This window comes from Vanacampus margaritifer, chromosome 2 (genome assembly GCF_051991255.1).
Source record: "Vanacampus margaritifer isolate UIUO_Vmar chromosome 2, RoL_Vmar_1.0, whole genome shotgun sequence".
In the NCBI taxonomy this organism is placed as follows: domain Eukaryota; kingdom Metazoa; phylum Chordata; class Actinopteri; order Syngnathiformes; family Syngnathidae; genus Vanacampus; species Vanacampus margaritifer.
In genome coordinates, this window is record NC_135433.1 from 36,238,604 (window position 1) to 36,261,253 (window position 22,650).

Genomic DNA, 22,650 nt, shown 5'->3' on the forward strand with positions numbered 1-22,650 from the left:
ATGTGTATATATTTATATGTATATATATATATGTATATGTATGTATATATGTGTGTGTGTGTATATATATATATATATATATATATATATATAGGTGTGTGCCAATTTATTTTAGAAAGTCTGTAACTCTCAGCTGCTAACAAGAAGCATTTTATTTTTTTCAACAAAGAACTTTGTACTTTGGATATTCTGAGACTGGTATCATGCAATTAAGTCCCATCTGTTAGTGCAGTTTGACAAAGGAGCACTGCATGAAGATGGAGACTTCTGTTTGCCTTGCGCTAGTTGGAAACTAGCTTAGCTGCCATTCTGCTTGTCACTTGAGCTCAAAAAGTAATTTTTTGCTGAAGTATGTAACATTTCATTAAATTAAGTTGTTCTCTCTAACATAGTAACTCAAATTGTTCCAGTGGTGAAATGTATTTACACAGTCTTTGTCTCTTATCTGTCTACTTTTTAGCAACTTTACACTGCAGTACATGCCCCTCCCCCTCAGTGATGCCACACAGGCGTACCGCAATGCCCCAGAGAAAACCGACCAAGCTCTGACCAAGGTAAGAAAAAAGATTTGAAATGTTCAAAGCGGGGGCATACAGGCTGAGGCAGTGAATAATCACATTGCCTTTTTGGACCGAAAAAAGACGCGGTTCTGAATAATGACTTCAGTTTGTTTTTGCTTTTGTAATTAAGATTGTTTCCTTCTGTATGAGACGTTGCAGACCTTGCAACTCGTTTCCTAGTTACTTTCGTTACCTGTATATTTCATGAATTCTATAGAAAATATGGCAATGAAGTGGCTTGCTTATTGCTTGTTTTTAGGGGTTCATTCAACGTTGACTGACTTTCTCGTTATGACATTTTGCGCAGTTCAAGTTCAAACCCAATCTAAAAGATTTAGAAACAAAATGAAAATGCATTATGAAATAACTTTGGTCTACAATGTTTTTTCCTCCTACAGTGTTCTGGTCACACTTTATGATTATTTAATCTTTGCCCTTCAAATATATTTAAACATGCTTCTTCTCAACAGTACATTTAAAAAAAAAAATGTTAATCATTAAAAAATATATATATATTTGAATACAGTATTTTGGCCTTGATCAAAAACACTCATTTTGAGGTCAACCACAGAAATGCCTTTGAACCAAAAGTTACTTTTTTATATAATATTTTTTTATAAAGAAATAAAACATCTTTATTGACATGACACATCTTTATATAGATACAGTGCGGATCATATCTAGTCGCCCACAAGCCACTGTAAATTTTACAGCACAGCTGTCCTAAATTAACAGCATTGCATAACAACTTTTTTTATATCGGTTTCTGTCATTGCTATTATAATACTGTGTATAGAAACTTTTGAATACAATGTATTACTTTAGTTTCGAGCTAAATCATAATTATTGTTATCCATGAATTCTCAAATGTCTATATGGTGGCACTGTTCTTAACCATTTGCATACAACTTTGGCAACATCGATGATTCACTAAATTTGTGCAAAATTAGTGGCTCTGGCAAAGTTTTCGGTTCCGGCCTCTTTTGCTAATTATGATAATGCACAACAGGAGGATAATTCAAAAGCATTCATTATTGCACGGCCGTAATGTGGCTGCTGTCTAAATTGAAATGAAATGGCAAGGAGCATTAAACGTTTTCCATGTCTTTATCATTCCGAGCCGCTCAACTTGTTAAACTTGCCAGCAGTACAGTAGTTGCACGCAAATAATCTTATTTGACAGTGGGCACACGATACTTCCGTTAAACCAAGCCATGTTGTTGGTAAATTAAGTTTTATTGCAGTGATTAGTTTTTGGCAGTTACTCCCGTCAAATCTCATACAACACAGGCTTGATGGCAATTCAGGAAATGATTGTATGAGAGCATCTTTTCTTTAGTAAGACTCAAAATATACAGAATATGTTGCCATTATTTAGCATTAGTTAGTAAGGTTATCATTTGACTGTCGTTCCCAAGTCTGTTAACACTTCATTCCATCTGCAATTACATAATTTCATTAAAGAGCAAGCATATCCACCTGAGAAAAGAAATCCAGCTCATTTGCAGGGATCAAAGTTCTCCTCAATCTTCTAATTACCATGCAAATTGCCTTCTTTTTTTTTCCCCCACTCGCAAGCTATACTCTGTAAACAGCTGCTGTCCTCTGTGCGTGTATTTATGTGTGTGTGTGTTTTTTAATGGCAGATCCAGCGAGCCCTGCTTAGAAACAACCAGACACAGAGCTTCTCTCAAAAGCAAGCTCTTAGGCTGCACCAGGGCCTCGTCACCAGTACAGCTGAACAGGTCTGTCTTTGTCTGCAGGATCTAAATGCAAGTTTGGGTTCTAGAGGAGAATGGACCTCTAAATCAATAATCGTGTATATTAACGTGTGTGTGTGTGTGTGTCATGTTTGTGTGTAGGTGATGGAACGTTTGTGTGTACGGGTGCAACAGCAGGTTGGTGTCCTGAAAGGCTGCGAGGAAGCAGAAGAGGTCCAAACAGCCAGGCAGATCCTTAAGGAAGCCAAAAACTCCAGAGCTGTAAGTGAGGTGTCCCATCATTCAATTTGAAGCCCTTTTCCTTTGCTCCATGCCTATTAAATGTGTTTGATAGCTCCAGGATGCAATCCGTATCGGGCTGGGGCCATTTGACACCTAAACCCCAGACCGTTTAACTAGATTGAGCACTCCCATGCCTGCTTGAAGTGTGATAAACTTCCTTGGCCCACCACGGTTGGAAAAAGTGGGCCTTGTTACGGCATGATTGCTAATAGGCCAACACACATGGTCGACCATGTATGATTAACACGATTGTTCCTCACACAAATTATTAGTAAACAAAAAATAAACAACAAAGTCATGAATACAGAGCAGTGTTACTGCAAGACAACACTGGACGGGGGAGGGAAGGGTAAGAGCCCCAAAGCTTAGTACAGTATAGGACCGGTCCAGTGTGAATGCTGCTTACACTGCTCAAAACCATGTTGCTCCATATGTGATAGGGGAAGTCCTAAGGGCTCCGCTTGCAAACATCACATGACCAAACCTAGAAAACAGGTGAAGGGATGGTTACCTGAGCCCTTTTTTTTTCTTAAGTAGGATTTGTACACTTAATTCATATTCCACAAACGCAATATTAATCAGAATGCCATATTTAGACTAGTGGGAGATAATTAATTACCAGATATCGGTATCGGTACTCGCCACGGTGGACCACACAAGCACATATTTTGATTTATTTAAATTAATTTTATTGTGTTTCTATACAAAATCTGTTTTATAAACAGACAAATGAAAGAAAAAAAAAGGATAAGAGAAAATGGTTGTTAATTTCATGCAATTTTAAGGAAAAATATATAGGTCTTTGGTTTAAAATTACCTGTCTTTTTTTTTTATGTAACAAAAGTACTAGTGGTATTGGTTGTTTGTATCGGTGACTACTCAATAGTTGAGTACCCGTACTGGTATCTGAAAAAGAGTGGTGTCAAATATTCCTAAGATTTTTTAAAAGTTTTTTTTTTTTTTTTTACTTGATACTTAAAGATGCTCTTTGCAACAATTTGCCCAAAAATATTTTTACAATAGCTTATAGCAATAATATTTGACCATTTATGAAAACATCCTGAAATTAGTAGATTAACACTTTATCTGTTAACAGTGTGTAATCCTGCAAGCCTTTGGCCAATAGTTTTCAGACTGGATTCGGGTTTGAATTTCTTATCCTATGCCTACGGGCGTGATGTCATGTGCGCATTGTGTACGTGAAGAAGGGTGCGTGCAGTTTCATTTTTCAGCCACAGGCGGCAGTAGCGATTCAAAATTGAATTTTCTGCATTCAGCAGCTCAAAAGTATGTAACCGAATTGTCTACGACTGAGTTGTATTGGATTTAAAATTTTGCTCCTGCCCTCACAGACTTTTCTTCTTTTTTTTTCCGCATTATTGAATCTCACTTCTTCTCTCCTGTGGCTTGTGCATCTTAGCTGTATCCTTCCCTGTGTGAGCTGGCTCATGTGTTGTCAGTGGATGGCCCAGTCAGACAACGACTGGATACGCTAGCTGGGGAGCTAGCAAGGGCTGCTGACAAAGAACTGCAGGTAGGCTGGGTGTGACTATGTAAATTACCAGATATGTCATTTATAGTAGAACTGGTTTCATTTAAAAAGACAACCTAACCATGTGGCTCTACATTTAATTTTTCTAAAGTATGTTTTTACTTCTATCGTGTTCCCATTGGGCTTTATAATTGAAATGTGCACCCAAAGGATCATTCAGAGTAATTATTGTTGTTGTTGTTTTAGCTCATCAACACAATTTGTTATTCACATTCACATTGTTGTCACACACAAAGTTGTGTTTTTGACATTTAATGACTTCTGAACAAACACAGCAAATGTTTTGCATTTATGCACATCTTTGTTGTAAAGCCAGGACAGTAATGTACTTTGTAATTGAAATATGACAACTGAAGAAATGGTGACATTTGTTGACAGGTGGTGGTGGACTCCATGGTGTCTCTGTGCCGTGAGTTGTGTCCCATGTCCTGCTCAGCTGCCGAGAGACTCAGCCCACCTCTCTCATCCATCTCTGAGCAGGTTTCCATCCCTCGCTCTTCAATACGCAACGCTCTCATGGAGAGAGCGTCCGAGGATATTAACAGAGCCCTCGAGTAAGGATAAGCACTAATGGGAAAAAAAAGTTGTGACTCAAAGAATCCCAGCACCATTTCACCCCTTCTGTATTTCTCAGGGAGGTGAAGTTGTCCGTTGTGTCCTATTTAACCAACTCCATTGTGGATCAGATTCTGCAAGAACTTTACACGACCCATAAAACGCTGGTACTGGTAATATCCCTTTTCTGCATGACTTCTTTGTAGAGCTCTACTAACCAATGGTATTTACTTTTTTTTAATAGTATCGCCATGAAAATTTGTGAAAGCAAGTTGATCACTGCAATATTTACAGCCAATGTTTTTTCTTAGTTCACAATCATCTTCAGTAAAATTCACTTTCTTACTTTTTACGTTTTTCATTTTTACAAAAAATGTTTAGGCAGCATACAAGTTGACCAAATGTTATGATATGAACTGTAACTCTACTACTTCTATAATGCAAAGCTGTTCATATGAATATCATATTTACATCATGTTAGTCAACTACTACATGATGAACAAAATTTTTAAGACTCAAAAATGCATTAATAATTCCTGCTCATGCCAATGAATTTACCTCATTTGGGGGTGTAATGAAACATTAGACATGACAACCATCAGATCCAACAGACCAAATTACATTATACAAAAGTAACAGTGCTATAAAATTTAGGGATTATTCCAGACTTTTGCACACAGAAAGAGAAAAGAGGTCCAATCAGTCTTCATAGAATAGCAGCAAAAAATACACTTAAAAAGCAACGCGAGTGTAAGAATTATTCTTGAGTCTAGGCAATAACACACTTTTATTGATTGCCCTACAGAGCTGCAGTAGAAATAGTTGTTTTTAAAAGAAATAGATGGCCTTGCTTCCCTGTTTTTATAGCATGCACATATTTTGTAGTCATTTTGCTGTCGATAGATGAGGCACGTCTACTTGCCATGGTTACAAATAAGCATGAAATTTACTGCTAACAACATTGGCGGCCAGTAAGCTATTGTGTTTGCAATAACTTCAAATACTGTAATAGTCATGTGGTGTAACATCCAATCAAATAAAAATACCAGGGGACTCGTTATTCCAAACGTACTGCTTCAGTTAAAATTGATGGCTGACCCTTTATTAAAAGTCCTCCACCGACTATATCTCAAGATATCCTCTATCACAAGGTCAATGAAGGTTTCTTTCTTTTTCTTTCTTTTTCTATCTTTCTTTTTCTATCTTAATTATCTCCTTTTCTTTCTTTTATTGGTTTGTTACAAAGTAACATCAACAGTTGAAGTTATTGGTCTGTTAATCAACGGGTTGATTCTAAATTACGATCCGAATTTGAGTCAACTTTGATGGACCAAGAAGCACAAATAAACCTTTCAACTAACCATTTCTAAATTGTGAGTTAACCTCAGTATTTCCCCCCAGTGATATAAGTCTGTGTGTGCTCTTCCAGTGTGAATTCTATCCAAACACAATCACCCAAAAGTACTTTCTGCACAATACAGAACTTGAGGAGCGAATGAGCTTATTTAGCCAGAGCTACTTTCATGTTGTCACAAGAGGACCTTTCACCTATATTTTTCCTTACTCTGACCTTTGTAAGCTCACTCGCTCATCCATTTTTAATAGCGCTTGTCCTCATCTGGGTCATGGGTGAGCTGGAGCATATCCCAGTTGATTTGGGTTGAGAGGTGGCATGCCAGTCAATCACAGAACACATATAGACCTTTATGGACAAAAGTGCCTTATTGCCTACCATGCATGTTTTGGGGATGTGGAAGAAAGCTAGAATATCTTTGAGAGCGCATTTAAAAAAATTAAAAACAACTTAAAAGATTACAACATTGAATCTACCGGTAGTTAAAACAACGCATTTGTTTTCTTTCACATATTTTTTTCAATGTTTTACAGTGAAACAAGATTGGAACGTTGAAAGTGTGTGTGTTGGTTAAGGAATAAATTAAAAAATTGGGGACAGGTGACGCCCAAAAAAATATACATACCTTGTACTGTATTTACTTTCCAACATTAGAGACACACATGCTTAAAATTGTGCCATTTACTGAGTATTATTGCCTATTTGACATTGTCACATTTTCAGTGGTATAAAACTCACTTTCAAATATTGTATTGTGCTCTCTGATGTTGCTAAATTCGGTTGCCCAAATATAAAACTCTTCCCAGCATTCCAGTCAGATTCTTTTTAGCGCTTGAATTGGAGCGCTTTGATTCAAACCAGATTCAAATCCTTGTACGTTTATTATTTCATGTCATTACTGGCTGTGAAGTGTTACATTCGTATAAAGAATATTTGTTAACCAAGGTCCAAAAAGAGGAATCAATGAGTTCTTATCTTCATAACACCTAGTTTGAAAAATGAGGTAAGAATAAAAGAGTGAGTTGGATGTCGAGTAAAAACACTTTCCACGTTATTTTTGAAATTTATTTTACATTTTGTTTACTTTTTGCTTGCCTTGTATCTCATTCTCATCTTGCTCGTCTGCTGCAATCCATCCTCTCTCATGAATCGCTCCCCTTTGATTGTCAAGAAATTGCTTTTCTCTTAGGTCAGCTCCACAATTTTGATCATTTTTATCCCCGAGTATTGTTGGTCCAGTTGCCGCTAAGAGTGTAATGGTATCCAGCATGTGATGAGGAGAATGTTTACATGTGTTGCGTCAGCTGCGGCAGGTGTCTCAGGCCAAGTGCTGGGACGATGTGGGGACAGGAAGACATACAATCAGACAGTCCCGAGTCGTGGAGTCTCTGGAATTCCCAGATGAAGACGTGGGCGTCAACCTGGGAATAGTAAGTGCACCGTTGATTGATTGCAGTGACTCAAATGTATTTTTGAATTCTAAGGATGCCTGTGAGCTGAATTGTGAAACATGTAGGGTCTTCCCATTGGCTACACTTTCAGAACATTCCAAGTTCTAAGTCAATATACTGTCGTCTTTGGCAAGCACTGACCAATCTTTTGAGTTTTAAATTCTAGAAAATAGAAACCTCTCCTTGACATCAACCATGTTCACCTATAAGCACATACTTTAACAGAATCAGTATTAACTGTGAACATCAATGACTGACTTGTGTTATGTTAAAGGGTTGGTGTGTATAATTGAATGCCATCTAGTGGTTAAATAATAGAATGCAATGAGCTATGATGAAAGCGTTGCTGTGCCTCAGAGAGACAGCAAGCCTACCACCAAGTAGAAAGATGGCGGTGAAACATGTTAGCCTCCTTTAAGGCGCACTGCAAACCATGTAATATAATTAGTGATTACTAGACCTATAATTATTATTTTTTTAAATACATTGATGTGATAGAACTTTTTTTTGCAAAATATTGAAAGTAATAGCGTGTTTTTAAAATGAATGAACATTGAAAAAAATCTACAACAACAAAAACAACACTGTACATTAAAGATTTTAGTAACTATTACAATTGCACTACAAACGTATGATGCAATTGTTTGCCTAAAGGACACCATGGCTATAAAGAAGCGAAGCTCCAGAACCAGAAGAATCCGTCCCGTCTCCACCAAACCAAGTGAGGCTTTTACCTTGGTGACTTTCTTTTAAATGAAGTAGCAAAGCAACATATTGAATACATTTGAATTAAGAGCATGACAACAATCAGTTTGGCTTTGTTGTAGGTCTCGGAGACGAGCCCACTTCCTCCCCCACACCTTCTGCTCCTCCACCCTCCTCCCATCTTTCCCACTCAGCATCATGGGAGTGCCTGTCCACCCTTCCCACCAACGGCTCGCCTTTGCGTCATGTGACCCACGTAAGGCCCCGCCCTCCACGGAGACACAGAGCAGGTCACCTTCCCCCAGAATCTGTGAGTTCATGGCAAATGATATGGCAGGGACTTCGAAAACTTTTTTGAGCTAGATGCAACTTTGCCTTGAGCTTTTTGCAGAATTTCTGAAGGTTCATCATCATCATCATCATCATCATCATCATTGATATAGTGTGTTGGTGTTGATTGTAAACCACGGAGCGCTTTCAATTTGATATGTGCTCTATATCTGTGTACAGCGCTTCTTTCCACAGATCCTTCAGGTGATAAAATGTTGTTGAGACATTTGCTTGCTTTGTGTCAAATTTGCATTAATTTAATTCTGGATGCCAGTGGCACTTTCCAAGAATAAGCTTATTTTGAATTCAGAAGCTGTTGCCTGTGTCGTGCAAATAGTCGCGCTCATGTGCAGTTGTCTGCTGGAGGCCAACAGGCAACTTCTAACTTTTTAACTGAAGATTTCTTCTAAATCACTTCATATTTTGTTAGGCCTCCTTCCTGATTCAGGTTTATTTATAAAAGCGGATTGCATTTTGTTTGCTGTTTTATTTTTATGCTAATGTGGCCTTGCAGCTGTCAGTGTTGATTGGTTATTTGATATATTGTTTTTCTTTCTTTTGCTTGTAGCATTACTTTGAGAATGGAGGAGTCAATACACTGGAGGATGGATTGCCAGACTTCTACAGCAAGAGAGTTCTCCCTGACAGGTAGTTGCATTGTGAAATCATTCAAGATTTATTCGACGATCTCACCACCTCTGTGGCACCTACTGAAAACAAAATAGTAATAACTTACAGCATGATATTTAGTAGCAGTTACGTCAGCCAAACAACTGTGAGTGTAATTTTGATCAAATTACTTATCAGATGTTCTCAAATAGGTGTTTTTTTTAACTCTTTATTGCTATTTTTTCTTTATTATAAACTGAATACGTTTTTTTAAGTAGTTTTTCTGAAACTACATTTGCTGTGACGCTTTAATAATTTCCGTGATTTAAACAGCAATATTTGACAATGTAGTGCAGCCTGTAAATCACAGCTTAAAACTCATTAAAAGGCACACCGTCTTGTAATAAAAGACAAAATACCCCGACGTCGCGGTGGTGACTCCAGATCACCTGCTTAAACAGGTGATTATACGTTTCTCTGTTACACTGCTCTCAAATAGCTCATCTGCACATTTTGCGTACTAATCGTTCGAATTTTGCTACATGCTAAAATCGGCAGGCATTATTAGACAATTACAATTTACCACCGTTTATTTAGAACTATTTACTTTGTAGGAAGGAAGCACATAAGCAAACGAAAAGAAATAACAACACATTACACATTCCATATTACTTTGAATGGCTGTACAAGTTTCACCTATCTACTAAGTACAGCCAATGTTTAAAATGATCATTTTGGCATTACATACAACTGTTTAAAAAAACGTTAACTGCTGTATAATAGAAAGAAAAACTATGTACTCACCCTCTGATGATGCGCAGCTACTATTACATCACACTGAGTTGGGTTTCTCACAATTTTATTCTTTGCCATTACTGGTTCTCAGCTATGATGGAAACATTTTGAAAACTTCAGTTACACGTTACATAGACATACCCAATTTTATGAAAATAATTATTTCCTCCAGTAAAATACTGCTTCCTAAATTACAATATGTGTGGATATAATGTATTTATACATTAAGACTATAGTAGACTTTTTATTTTACACTCATATTTGTATTATAAGGCGATATGCCAGTGTAATGTGGATTTTATGACATTACTGCTTGCTACATTACTGATCGCTTTTTCAAAAAAGTTTTCAACCAAGAATAGAACAGATTAGTTTGTACTCATTTGTGACTCAGATATGCAGTTCAATCGTGGACAGTCCACTGGCAACAACTTCAAGGCTGCGTGACAATGTTTTCATATCAGCAGTGCAAAATAAAACAAAAAAGAAAATAAATGATTGAAGCAGAATGAATTTTGCCATCTGTTAGGCCTGCCCAGTTGAAAATTTATATGGAAATTGTTCGGTTAAATACTGGCCCAAACAAGTGAGATTTTGTGTTCTTCACTGATTGTCATTGGCTTTCATATGGAAATGACTGAGCATTTTCATCCGATCCAAAAATCTGAGACACGTACATGCATCCATAACAAGCCACTACTAAGAAACAGTAAACCGGTAATAGGCTGAATAACAAAAAGGAAGAAAAAAAAAAGTAACAATAAAAGACATTGCGGTGATTAACCTATGTGCTCTCACAACAATACCATCACCACTATTGACTGTTGGTTTTTGTTTTATGTGATAGAAAATACAAACAAAACTCTTTTTTTTTTTTCAGTGTAATTTTAAATCTATCACTCTCTAAGTAATTAAAACATTTAAAAAAAGATATACAGTGGAACATAAAGGAAGCACGTGAGGCTCCAAGCTTAACCTCTTCACTTTCATATGCATAACCCAAACAGCAAAATAAAGTAACTCCAGCCGACTTATTATTGTGGAGACATACAGTATATGTAAGGGGCTAAACAGCAGGCAATCTAACAACTGACAGCACCTCTCTGAAAGTCGTGAAGTTTCAGGAATACACAAGTGCAAATGCATTACCATTCCAGTCTAGTTTATTGCAATATTTACAGCAAAGTTTGCTATTTTTAGTTTAAAATAGTACTCCACTAAAATGTCGAAGGCAACAAACTAGTTGGGCTTGAAATAATTGGTCCCGCTGCTGCTTGCTGCCAGGTAGTCAAAATTGATTATTTCTGCATTGCTTCAAGATAGGCGCAACTAGAATGGTGATTCTCCACCATTTATGTTCCTCGAATGCTAATTGCTGAATCGGTGTTTTATGTCTCAAATTAGAGAGCAAACACATTCTAAATGAGCCTTGTATGTTTTTCTCTCTCCTTCAGTCAGTTGTCATCCATCCATCAGGCTCAGTCCCTGAGGAGGAAAAAAAGACGCAGCATGCTGTCCATTTTCTCTGGTTTCCGCAAGAACCGCAACTCCACCATATCAAGCCAGGACTTAGAGTAAGTGCTATTTAGCACACAGCTTGATAAAATGCATAAATAGTCCTTATTCATTTCTTAGCACATTGTGCATGTTATTTTGTTCCTCCGTAAAATTTGAATAAGAAAATAATCGCCAACCTTTAATTGTTCTCAACCCTCTAAAGCCTGAACTGTGAAATATATGAGAGAAAATTTGTATTCTTTGTAAATAGAGTATTTATTGGTCCTTTTGAACAAACAAACAAAAAATGTTGTTGTTTTGTTGAATCAACTTCCACGTGCATTACTCACAAAAAGTTAGGGATATTTGGCTTTCAGGTAAAATTTATGGGAAATGTAAAAAGTTCACGCTACAATGATATCATATCATGAAAGTAACACATTTAAGTAGAAGGATGCATTGGTGATTTCCTCGTCTCAAACAATTCATTCAAACTCAAAGTTAACAACAAAAAATGTCAACGTCTCAATAACTAGTCATGTGCCCTTGAGCATCAATTACAGCTTGACAACGTCTCGTGCTATTCACAAGTCGACTCATTGTCTGCTGAGACATGGCATCCCACTCTTCTTGAAGGGCAGCCCTCTGGTCATTGAGGTTCTGGGGTGCAGAGTTTCCCGCCTCTACACGGCGACTCAGCTGATCCCACAGGTTTTCAATAGGATTCTGGAGAAAGTGCAGGCCATTCCATTTGAGGTACACCAGTCTCCAACAGCCGTTCCCTGATGATGCCACCTCCATGAGCTGTAACATTGTCGTTTGTGAATTTTGCCGTGAAGCTCCTCGTCGGATAACAGTAACTTGTGCAAAAAGTACTGAAGCATGTAACAGTTGGACATGTGCATTAAAAAGCTTCGAGAAGGTCACATTAAGGTCACCCGTTAAGGTTTGAATGCATGTTAGCCTCGTCCTGAAATTTCATCTGAAAGCCAAATATCCCTAACTTTTTGTTAGTAGCGTCTGACTTGTCATATTTAATACATCCAGTCACAATTTCGTACATTTATAACTGTTAAAAATATAAAAATCGGAAAGAACATTTCCCACTATTAATAAGTATAGGTGTCTCTCCTTTCTCAATTGGGGCGATCTTTCTGAAAAAGCCATCAGCAGAAGGTTTCTGAAAAAGCCATCAGCTGGGTGATACTGCCCTCTAATGGATTATCTGTGCAATGCATGTATCCGATCATATACGTCAGGGTTTTAATGGGAAAAAATATTATACTCATGAAATAGAGGGCTCAAAATGTCTTGCATTTAATATGATACGTTTGGCTTTATAGGTTTTAAAAAGGGCTGTGGATAAAGTGCAAATATAAATTCTTGATCAATGGTATTTAATCCTTGAAACGTTGATTTGTAGTCTTTTAGTTACATTTCTTTAGTGTTGCTGAATGTGTAGGTGGAAGAACACATTAGGAGGATGAAAATAAATTTGAATTTGAAGAAAAATAATCAGTGTGGTTAAAATACTGTGATAAATGGCACAGAAAATGGATAGGCTTCTATTTATATACCATCAATTTCGATATGCTCTCCTTCTCTTTGCTGGCCTGTTAGGTGCAGTCCGTTACCCCCATTAAAGTACTTAATTTATTCCAACTCTTCTTCCTGCCTGATCCAGCAGCACTTCAGAGAATGTGTACTCGATGATTCAGCACCCAAAGGACGCTGGAAGAGCAGATCATTCTGTGCATGGGGCAAACGGGACCATGCCCTCACCTCGGGTCGGACAGGGTGCTCCCGTGCAAGGCTTGAGGCCCACCAGCCCCTCCTCCCTCATTCAGAGACAGGTACAGTCTCAGCGGCGACAGACATCCAATCTTTACAATTAGTTACAGTAAAGCACACTGAGAAAGTTTGCATTGTTTTCCTTTACTACTCATCTCTTTATTAAGCACACTTACTTCTTCACCCAAGATTGCTTCATTAATAGGAAGTTATAAGTTCAGAATGGGTTTTACCTTAATTTTTATCTAGCAGATGTGGTCCCATACAGAAGCTGCCTATATAGTTCCACACTATTGCAAACAAACACTTAAATTAGCAAATACTAGTGATGGGAAAAATGAAGCTTCATGAACCACTTGCAATATTTTTTACTCCTCTAGATGGTGCTCTTTAAACCAAAAATATCGCAAGTGGTTCATGAAACTTCATTTTCCCATCACTACTGTATATTGTCACATTCCTACCTTTATGGCCCGTTTGTATTTTACATTGGATCTCAATCAGTGGATATAAAAAGTGTACACACAGTTCAAATACTAGGATTACATGATTTTTTTTAAAAAAAAATGAGGGAAAAAAATAGTAAAAAGTATAAATAAACTGAGGTAATGTGGTTGCTCAAGTGTGCTTACCTTTTTATAATTGCGGATGTGGCAGTGTTCAGATTTAACCAATCACATCACAATCACCATATATAGTGCCCTCCAATGAAAGTTCAGTATTCTAGTACGCTCTTCCTTACATTGTTGGCCTGCAGACAGCTTCCACAGCATCAGAGGGATTTTATTGTTCAAAGGTATCATCAGTCAGAGGGAGGGTATGAATGATTTTTCAAGGCATTCCACACTTTTTCTTTTTTACAATCTTTAATGCCCTTTTATCGGGTTTGCAAGATGATATGGTTTGGAAATGCCAGATGCCGTTTTTCAAGCTACTTCAGTTGGTCAAAAATGCCTGGCATATCAAACGGTGAGGATTTTTCATTCATATTCAATATGTAAGCTTTGCTCTGATTGAACTGCTGTTCTAATTAATATGGAGAATGACCTTGGCGGTAGTGTGCACACCAGGCTTATAATACTTTAGGATTTTTCAATGTAGTGTTTATTTGTTTGTTTTTTAGAATTTTGTTTCCAAAATTCAGTTAGTTTTTATAAAGTTTGTGCGTGCGTGTGCGTGTGCGTGTGCGTGTGCGTGTGTGTGTGTGTGTGTGTGTGTGTGTGTGTGTGTGTGTGTGTGTGTGTGTGTGTGTGTGTGTGTGTGCGTGTGCGTGTGCGTGTGCGTGTGCGTGTGCGTGTGTGTGTGTGTGTGTGTTTTGTTGTTTTTTATATATGGAGCATAAAAGACAACAAAATAGCCCACTAAGTATTGTGTAATAAACTAACGTAAACTGCAATTCTCAGCCAACTATTCAACCTTCTTTCTTCTGCATAGCCGTACAGTAATACTGAAATAAATGCATTTTAAATGAGCACTGCTAGCTCAATGATATTAACTGATGAAAACACGAAGAACACTTTTAAAAAAACAAAAAACAAATGTTATTTCATTTTTGATTAACTATAATAACCTTGGTGCACATCAAACATGTACTCTCTTCCTTCATTCCACTTGGTGGTACTTTCCTTGATAGAGACCTACACTATTTCTTACTTTTCTTCATTGACATCGTTTGTGCAAGCGATTGAGGCTTTTGCTGTTGCTAGATGCTAACTGGCAAATGTAAACAAAACAAAAAATTAGAACTTAACAGATACGCCAATTTCCTTGCTCGCCATTCTCCGTTCTGCATACGTGGCAAAATTACTCACACTTTGTGGTTAAGTAGCAAAACAGATACTTGTGTAAAACAAAACAAAAAACGGAAAATTATAAGAGCCAATTCAATTATCCCCCCCCCCCCCCCAAAAAAAAGAAGTGAAAACTTAAATACAAAAGTAATAAGCACTGTTATATTTACTGTTTTGATAATTTGGCACAAAGATAAAAATACTGTTCACACAGTATACGGTAGTTTCCCTCTTGTTAGTGTTTGTACTGAGAATAATAATAAATCAACATACATACATGCCTTTTTTTTTTTTTACCATCCGCTAACTATTGTTGGCTTGACTTTTATTTTACTGTATCCAAACAATGTGTTCACATAGCTTTGCTAATGTTGTAAGCAGAGCAACAACAACAAATGCTTAACTAGAGATAACTGAAAAAAGTTGTCCTTACCTGTGCAGGTTGTTGTTTTAGATTAGGCAGAGAATTACAGTACAATTCAACAGTTCTCTTGAACAAGGCCATGGATGGGGAATAGCTTGCTTCTCTGAAGCGATTAATGCTGTCCCATTTACATTCCACCCTGCCGCTGGTGTTCCTGTCTGATCAAGACAATCAAAATATAATCATGGTTGACTTTACATTTCTCAGTCAAGTCATCATCAGCGGAGGTATTTAAAAATAATAATAATAATAAATTACAGAAAGCTAAAAAATCAACTCAAGTACAGTAACAAAGTATTTGTAATTTGTTACTGCCCATCACTGGTGGTCTGACATGTCTTGTCCTTGGTTAGTCCACAGACCTGGTCAGCATGGTGTACAGCTGCATTGGGGCAGACATTGACGAATCGGATGCTAGCAGCACTTGTGACACCAAAGCGATGGAGGAAGCTTCTGACAGGTCAACCGGCACCTGGGAGGCCCCGGCAGACAATCACACCAACGGACAGGAGGCGTCCTCCAAGCAGCAGGCTGACAGGACGGTGGAAACGAGCAGACAGGAGAGGATCATGCCTCTGACTGGCCTGCAGACCGACTCTGACGAGGACGCTCAACGTGGCGAGAGAGGCGCAAGCGGTACTCCCGGCGGCCTGAGGCCTGATCCACCACCTCAGAGCACCAAGCCCAGTCTTGCCGCCATGAGGCAGAGACACCTGCAGGAGAGTTTAGGTACTGTAAATGCCGTTTTATGAAATGTGCTCTGTGCAAGTAGGTTGTCTGTGTCTTTGATATTTGACATTCATATACTGATGTTAATTTAAGCGTTAAAATCTATCATAAAAAAACATGAGTAAACAAATAAACATTTACTGTACAATTGTGTTAGACTTGAAGGCTTTAAGCGATATATATGTAAATATATACTTTTAACATTTAATTGTGAGACCTGTTTTGATTTCCAGCAGCGGCAGGAAAGTTGGAAGCACAAGAAGAGCAGATTGAAAGAAAACATGAGGAAAAGGAGAGGACGCGAGGACCCGAGGGGCAGCGTCCTCTTATTCCTGTCAAGGTGTGTTTACAAACAAAAACGTTAGCCTTTTTTTTGCTTTTATGCTCCTCCTGCTATAAAAACCGTCACCTAACCAAACACTTAATCCCACCTTCAGCCTAGTCTGGACCTCGCAAGAGAGAAAACCTCCCCGGAAACCCCCACGATCTCTCCCCAAATCTCCCCCATCAGTCAAGAAGGAAGTGATGCCCCGAGGCGTGCGCCTCTTGCTGAGTCTGTCAGTCACGAGGAAGTCGCCACCGGTGAGTGGAGAAGCCCGCCAGCACCTGCCAAGACTGAAATGGATTCGGCTGCACACAGCATTCTTGGTGAAGGTATAAAAAGTGTTAATGTTCAGTAAAGATGGCATCAATTATATTAGAGTAGTTAAAAAAAACTGATCACGTTTCAACACTACAAGTTCAGTTTCTATTAATGGTTATGTTTTTGTGCAGATGTGCAATAAGTTGTTGACAATAAAAAAAATACCTACCAGTAAATCAGCATAACTGCATTACAAGTGTTCAACACAAAATGCAACTTTTAATGGCCACTCTGCTCTAAAAGTTACTCGAGCCCATTAAAGCAAACATTTTTAGAGCTTATTAGAGCACTGTTTTGTGGTTAAAACCTGCTCCCAACATGATGCATAGCCATCCTGCCGTTTGCTCATGGGAAAATTGCCTCTGATTAACAAATCTTTTTGTTTGAGCTTCTACAACTCTCATCTTGCAACAACCCTCACTGCAGGTGATGTTTGACTCTATTTTTTTTTTTTTTTACTCAAGAGTAGCCACTGATACGAAGCACTGATACACTGGTACTTTTGAATATAACCCCCCCCACCCCCCAAACCAAAAAAAAACAGTAACAGATCATTTTAAAGAGGCACCTATATATCCCAATATAAGAAATTTTACTTACAGTTGCATGAAATTAATACTTTTATTATTATTATTAGTACTTTTTGTGTTGTTGTTTTTTAACCATAAAAACCGTTAGTCACCGTCGTCACTAGTACCGATACCCTGGAATAGAAAATTAAATGATAATTGATGCCTGGTATCACTACTGGCCCATCTCTAGTTATAGTGAAACATTCCACATTGAAATTTTCACTGCATTTTGTTATAAGAACAGAATTGGTCTAATGACCATTTGTTTTTGTCTATGACGATGCATTTCTTGATAAAGGTCGCATTTTGTGATGAATATGTTCACAGAGGAACATGCTTATTGAGCTGGTTAATTTATAAGTCAACAGTAAATGTCTTCACTCAACCTGATTTGGAAAGGTTTTTTCTTCACACTACATGAATGTATTGATAATGGATATTGTCGCACCTATCAGGTAAGAACGAAGACAGCAATGGATTTCCGGCCCCATCACGTGGCACGAGAAAGTCCAGCTCATTTGACACAGGTATTACTTTGTTACGGCACGCTGGCTGATATGCGCACATGATTGTGCATGTTATGTCATTCAGCATGTGTGTACGTCAAATTAATGGGTGAATGGAATACATCACTATTTTTTTAATTGTCTCAAGACTTGTTAAGTTTTTTTACTCCCATGTTTATAATGTTGTTGCATGTTGTTGGCTGGTCATTTCCCCTCAGGCATGGAGCGGGGCAGTCACTATGATCTGGAGAGGTTTTCAGATCCCAGACTCTCTGTGAAAAAAACGTATTTCCCACAGAACAGAAACAGATCTCTGGACTACCCCGCTGGGACCAGGTGTATGTACTGTATTTCATTCCCACCCCACACCTCCCAAAAATGTGACCTGACAGTCATGTGACAGTGGAAAGTTTGCAAAGTACTTGACTTTGCAACTGCAGAATGTATCATTTTGTCTGTTGTAGGCGTCACCAACCTTTTTGAAACTGACAGCTGCTTTTTGAGTACTGATTAATGGAAGGGCAACCAGTTTGATACACACTTCTGAAATATTCAATTTATGCAAATTTGCTTGAATTTTGTTGTTACTAATATCTGATTAGTCAGCATTGTGAAAACACTGATCATAATTTTCCTTTAATTCTCAACAGTTAACAGGTTATGAAACTGATAAATACCATTTCAACATCTATTTATTCATATTTATTCACTTATTTATTCATTGTCATTTTTTAAATCATTTTCTTTAGTTAATTATATCATTATTTATATATTTTTTTCCCATCGTTTTCTTCTTTCCTATTATTAATTTAATTACATAATTATTTATATATACATTTTATTTATTCATTCAATATCATTTTCAATTAATCATTTGTATAACATTCCAAAGAAATTGCAATGTCCCTGCTCTAGTAAGTTATTTTTAGAACAGGCCTGTGATCCTTGGGGACTACCTGGTACCCGCCAACACTACTCCTAAGCCGCGTTTCCACCGCACGACGTTCGGGTATGGGGAGGGGGTAGGGACTTTCACAGGAACCGTCCTCTCAGCCGGCCCGCTTGTGGCTGTCTCCCCACTGCGGAGTACGACCATTTTGCGACGTCACGAGTTGCGGTCGACACGTAAACGCCGTGCGACGGTTTCTCCCGTGACGTCACCCAAGCACCGCGCGACGAAAATCACAATGAGGAAAGAGAAAAACTTTAGGTGGTTGCTGTTTTTCTCTACTTTTTATTTTATGTACTTGGCATGGATGGATGGTTTGAGTGAGAGGAGTCTGTGTCTAGATGAAGAATTTGAAAAGGCTAACAGTGGAGAGGAACATAAATAGACAAAGGATTATTAAGAGAATTGTTTTGGTGGAAAAAACTTAAGCCGAGAATGCATCATAGTCGCGCATGAAGGTAAGATAATTTTTTTGTACTAAATAATTTTTAGCCAATCAGCACGATCGGGAGTTTATCGGGCCGGCGGTGTACCCACCCTTGAGTAGGACCTCCGCTCGTCTCCGTCAGTTCCTGTAAATGTGGCCCGGTTGGGAAGGCTCCTGTAGTGCAGATGCGCAAATACGGGGCTGGCCCCGTAAATTTACCCCAAAGTTCCTGCGGTGGAAACGCGGCTCTAGTCTAATCTATAAATGTACTTATCTGACAATTTTTTTTCACAATTCAAAACAGTTCCAAAAAAAACGCTCGAACCATGTTCCTCAACGAGGTTTTGATAACTTCACACAACAATCAAGTATCTGCCGGTTATCAAAGGTTAACGCTAATCCATTCATCCAATAAAACCTGATGCAGCTCTGCTTACCTTTTGGATTTTAAAGAGTAATAGGGCAAACATACCCGAGGGGGATGTGCCTGTTTGTTCACGATGATGACTTTGATGATAGTCATTCAGACCAATTACTTAGAAGTGCCTCTGGATCTTCGCCTAGCCTAGCTGATTGGGTCATGGGCGGGGAAAAACATTTTCAGAAGAAAATCAACACAAAAGAAGTACTTGGTTGTTTAATTTCACACTTGATGGGTGGGCGGGCTCACCACAGACCCAACTAATTGTATAACCGCAATTAAAAAGTTTCCCCCATAATATTTCTCCTTTCCAAAGTCGATGACGCACTTCATATATGCTTGTTTTTAGTTTTTAAAAGCTATAATTCAGATGGCAACCGGATTTCATTTTGAGTGAAGAAATATTTTTATATTCTTGGGCCACAAAACGTATCATTGATGCTTTAATAGCATCTGATTCTTCTGCAATGTTTCATTGGTGCAGTAATTGGCGGGCATGTTATGACTTTTTACGCTAAGCTGTCAGCCACCGAAGATGAAAAGCCCTCAGCAATAGAAACATGAGGCAAATGTATTGCAAATTATCTCTGCCAGTAATCTGGAAGTTCGCATGCAAAGGCTGCAGGGGACTCAATTAGCATCAATGGGAGAATGTTAAAAGTCGACACGTCGCAAGGGATGGCATTAAAACTGTTATTCACGAACGTGTGATGCTCTGTCAACATGCATTCCCTGTACGGTCATGTTTGTGCTCCCTGTTTGTTATAGAAACTGAATGTCACATGTGGAAATTCTTGTTTGGCCATTTGGGCAATGCAAAACAAGACAAACATCAAATTCCTCTTGTATTTGCTTATCATTGCTTTGTTAAGTTTGATATGACGATACAAACCCAATTCCCAAAAAGTTGGGACATTCAGTTCAACGTAAATAAAAACAAAATTTGGAAATCCTATTCAAACTATATTGAATTAAATACACTACAAAGACAAGATCTTTAAAGCTGGGACAGGTGACGAAAACAGATTGACAAAGTTGAGCAATGCTCATCAAACACCTGTTTGGAACGTCCCACAGGTGAACATGCTAATTGGGAACAGGAGGGTGCCATGATGGGGTGGAAAAGGAGGATCCCTGAATTGCTCATTCACAAGCAAAGATGGGGCGAGGTCCACGTTGAGAACAAATTTGAACAAAACCGTTTAAGGACAATGTTGGACAATGTTCCTCAACGTAAAATTGCAAGAATTTGGGAATTTCATCTACGGTCCATAACATCTTTAAAAGGTTCAGAGAATCTGGAGAAACCACTGTATGTATGCAGCAAGGCTGGAAAAAAAACAACATTGAATGCTCGTGACCTTTGATCCCTCACTGCGGCACTGCAATTAAAAACTGACATCAATGTGTAAAGGATGTCACCACATGGGCTCAGGAACACTTCACAAAACCAATGTCAGTAAATACGTTTTCCGTAAAACTCTACCATGCAAAGCAAAAGCCATTTATCAACGCCGGCTTCTCTTGCGCCGAGCTCATCCAAGATGGACTGATGCAAAGTGGAAAAGGGGTTTGTGGTCTGACGAGTCCACATTAAAAAAAAAAGTGATGTAACACAGTGGTAAACGTGGACCCTATCCATATTTTTTTGTTAATGATTATTTGCTAAAAACAAAGTTTATCAGTTTGAACATTAACTCTTTGACTGCCAGACGTTTTCAGAAACGGGATGTCGCCAGTGCCAGCCCATTTAAGCATTTTGACTGATCTTTCAAGGTCCACAGAAAATGTTGTGTTTGGACTATGGAAACACACATACTACCAAATGAAAGATTGAACTCTCATCTTTCATCAGAAAAAAAAAGTTTGTTTCTACCTTATTCCGTTCTTCAGTAATCAACAATAGAAAATGGTTACTTTCACCGAAATGCTGTTTTGAAACAAAAAGCGGAGAAAAAGAGCTTTTTGTGAAACGATGTTATTTCATGCACTCTAGTGAATTGTACACTTCTTTTTGTCCATGAATGATGCCACAAACACCTAAATAGTGCTTTACTTCTGTAATACACCACCAACAACAATAAAAAAGTGTTTTTAGTTTGCAAAATACGTTTATTTCCATTAACAGTGTAACAATTTGACAAAAGCAATTTCGCAAACTATTTACAAATATGTGCAACTGTGGTACTACTTACAATTATGTGGGTGTTTCAAATACAGTTTTTCTTTTTGTAACGCTCTCCTGCGTGCAAGGAGGGGAGCAGCGTTTGCACAACAGATTACTTTCACTTTCCATTGTCCGTTTCGCGTGCAGACGGCCTTTTTTTCCGGGGAATAGTAAGTAGCAGACTGTACACTCTCCTCCGAGGAATATGCATTGGACTCGGGGCACTCTTCGTCGTCCGATTGAACGTCTGCCTGAGCGTGCTCGGTTGTGCTCCGAGTTTTCCGGTGTTGGCATCGCTAGCCCGTGAACCTTTTATGACGTCGTCATAGCCGCCGCGTCAACGCTTCCAACTTCGCCGTCAACCTCAGAGACACCATCATCATCATCGATGATGATCATCGTCGTCATCAATGTGCTCTTTATAGCGTTGGTCGATGCTTTTCGTCTTTGAAAAAAACGGCTCGACCGTGAGCTGCTTGCAACCGGTCGCCATTATGGCTTCTTCAGCCATTGTCCCCTCAACACTCTAGCCCCGCCTCACGTCTTCTGCTGACGCCTACCCAATCTTGTCAAAAGAGAGTCATTGCTGCCATCTAGGGGCCAAAAATAGTCATTAGGCTCACTAGACCTGCTTGAAACTTTCAACACAGCTGGGGAAGGCTTTCCTCCACCCATTTAAAAAAAATAATAATAATAATAATTGGATGACGTCTTTTAACGTCATTGGCGGCCCTCCGTAGATTTTTACTTGACGTCTTTAAACGTCAGTGGCAGTGAAAGAGTTAAATATCTTGTTTTTGAAGATTATTCAATTAAATAC

The 22,650-nt window shown here is 38.4% G+C and overlaps 1 protein-coding gene across 1 annotated transcript in view; it reads left to right on the forward strand.

Annotated features, from left to right (window-relative positions):
• Positions 1 to 22,650, forward strand: part of carmil3 (capping protein regulator and myosin 1 linker 3) — a 99,104-nt gene that overhangs the window by 75,600 nt on the left and 854 nt on the right. The window contains 17 exon segments of the mRNA XM_077557682.1: positions 461 to 554; positions 2,207 to 2,305; positions 2,423 to 2,542; positions 3,984 to 4,097; positions 4,494 to 4,669; positions 4,750 to 4,843; positions 7,329 to 7,454; positions 8,130 to 8,196; positions 8,303 to 8,490; positions 9,079 to 9,158; positions 11,369 to 11,488; positions 13,096 to 13,264; positions 15,770 to 16,145; positions 16,379 to 16,485; positions 16,583 to 16,799; positions 17,816 to 17,887; positions 18,085 to 18,204. Of these exon segments, the coding sequence (XP_077413808.1) occupies positions 461 to 554; positions 2,207 to 2,305; positions 2,423 to 2,542; positions 3,984 to 4,097; positions 4,494 to 4,669; positions 4,750 to 4,843; positions 7,329 to 7,454; positions 8,130 to 8,196; positions 8,303 to 8,490; positions 9,079 to 9,158; positions 11,369 to 11,488; positions 13,096 to 13,264; positions 15,770 to 16,145; positions 16,379 to 16,485; positions 16,583 to 16,799; positions 17,816 to 17,887; positions 18,085 to 18,204 (2,339 nt within the window).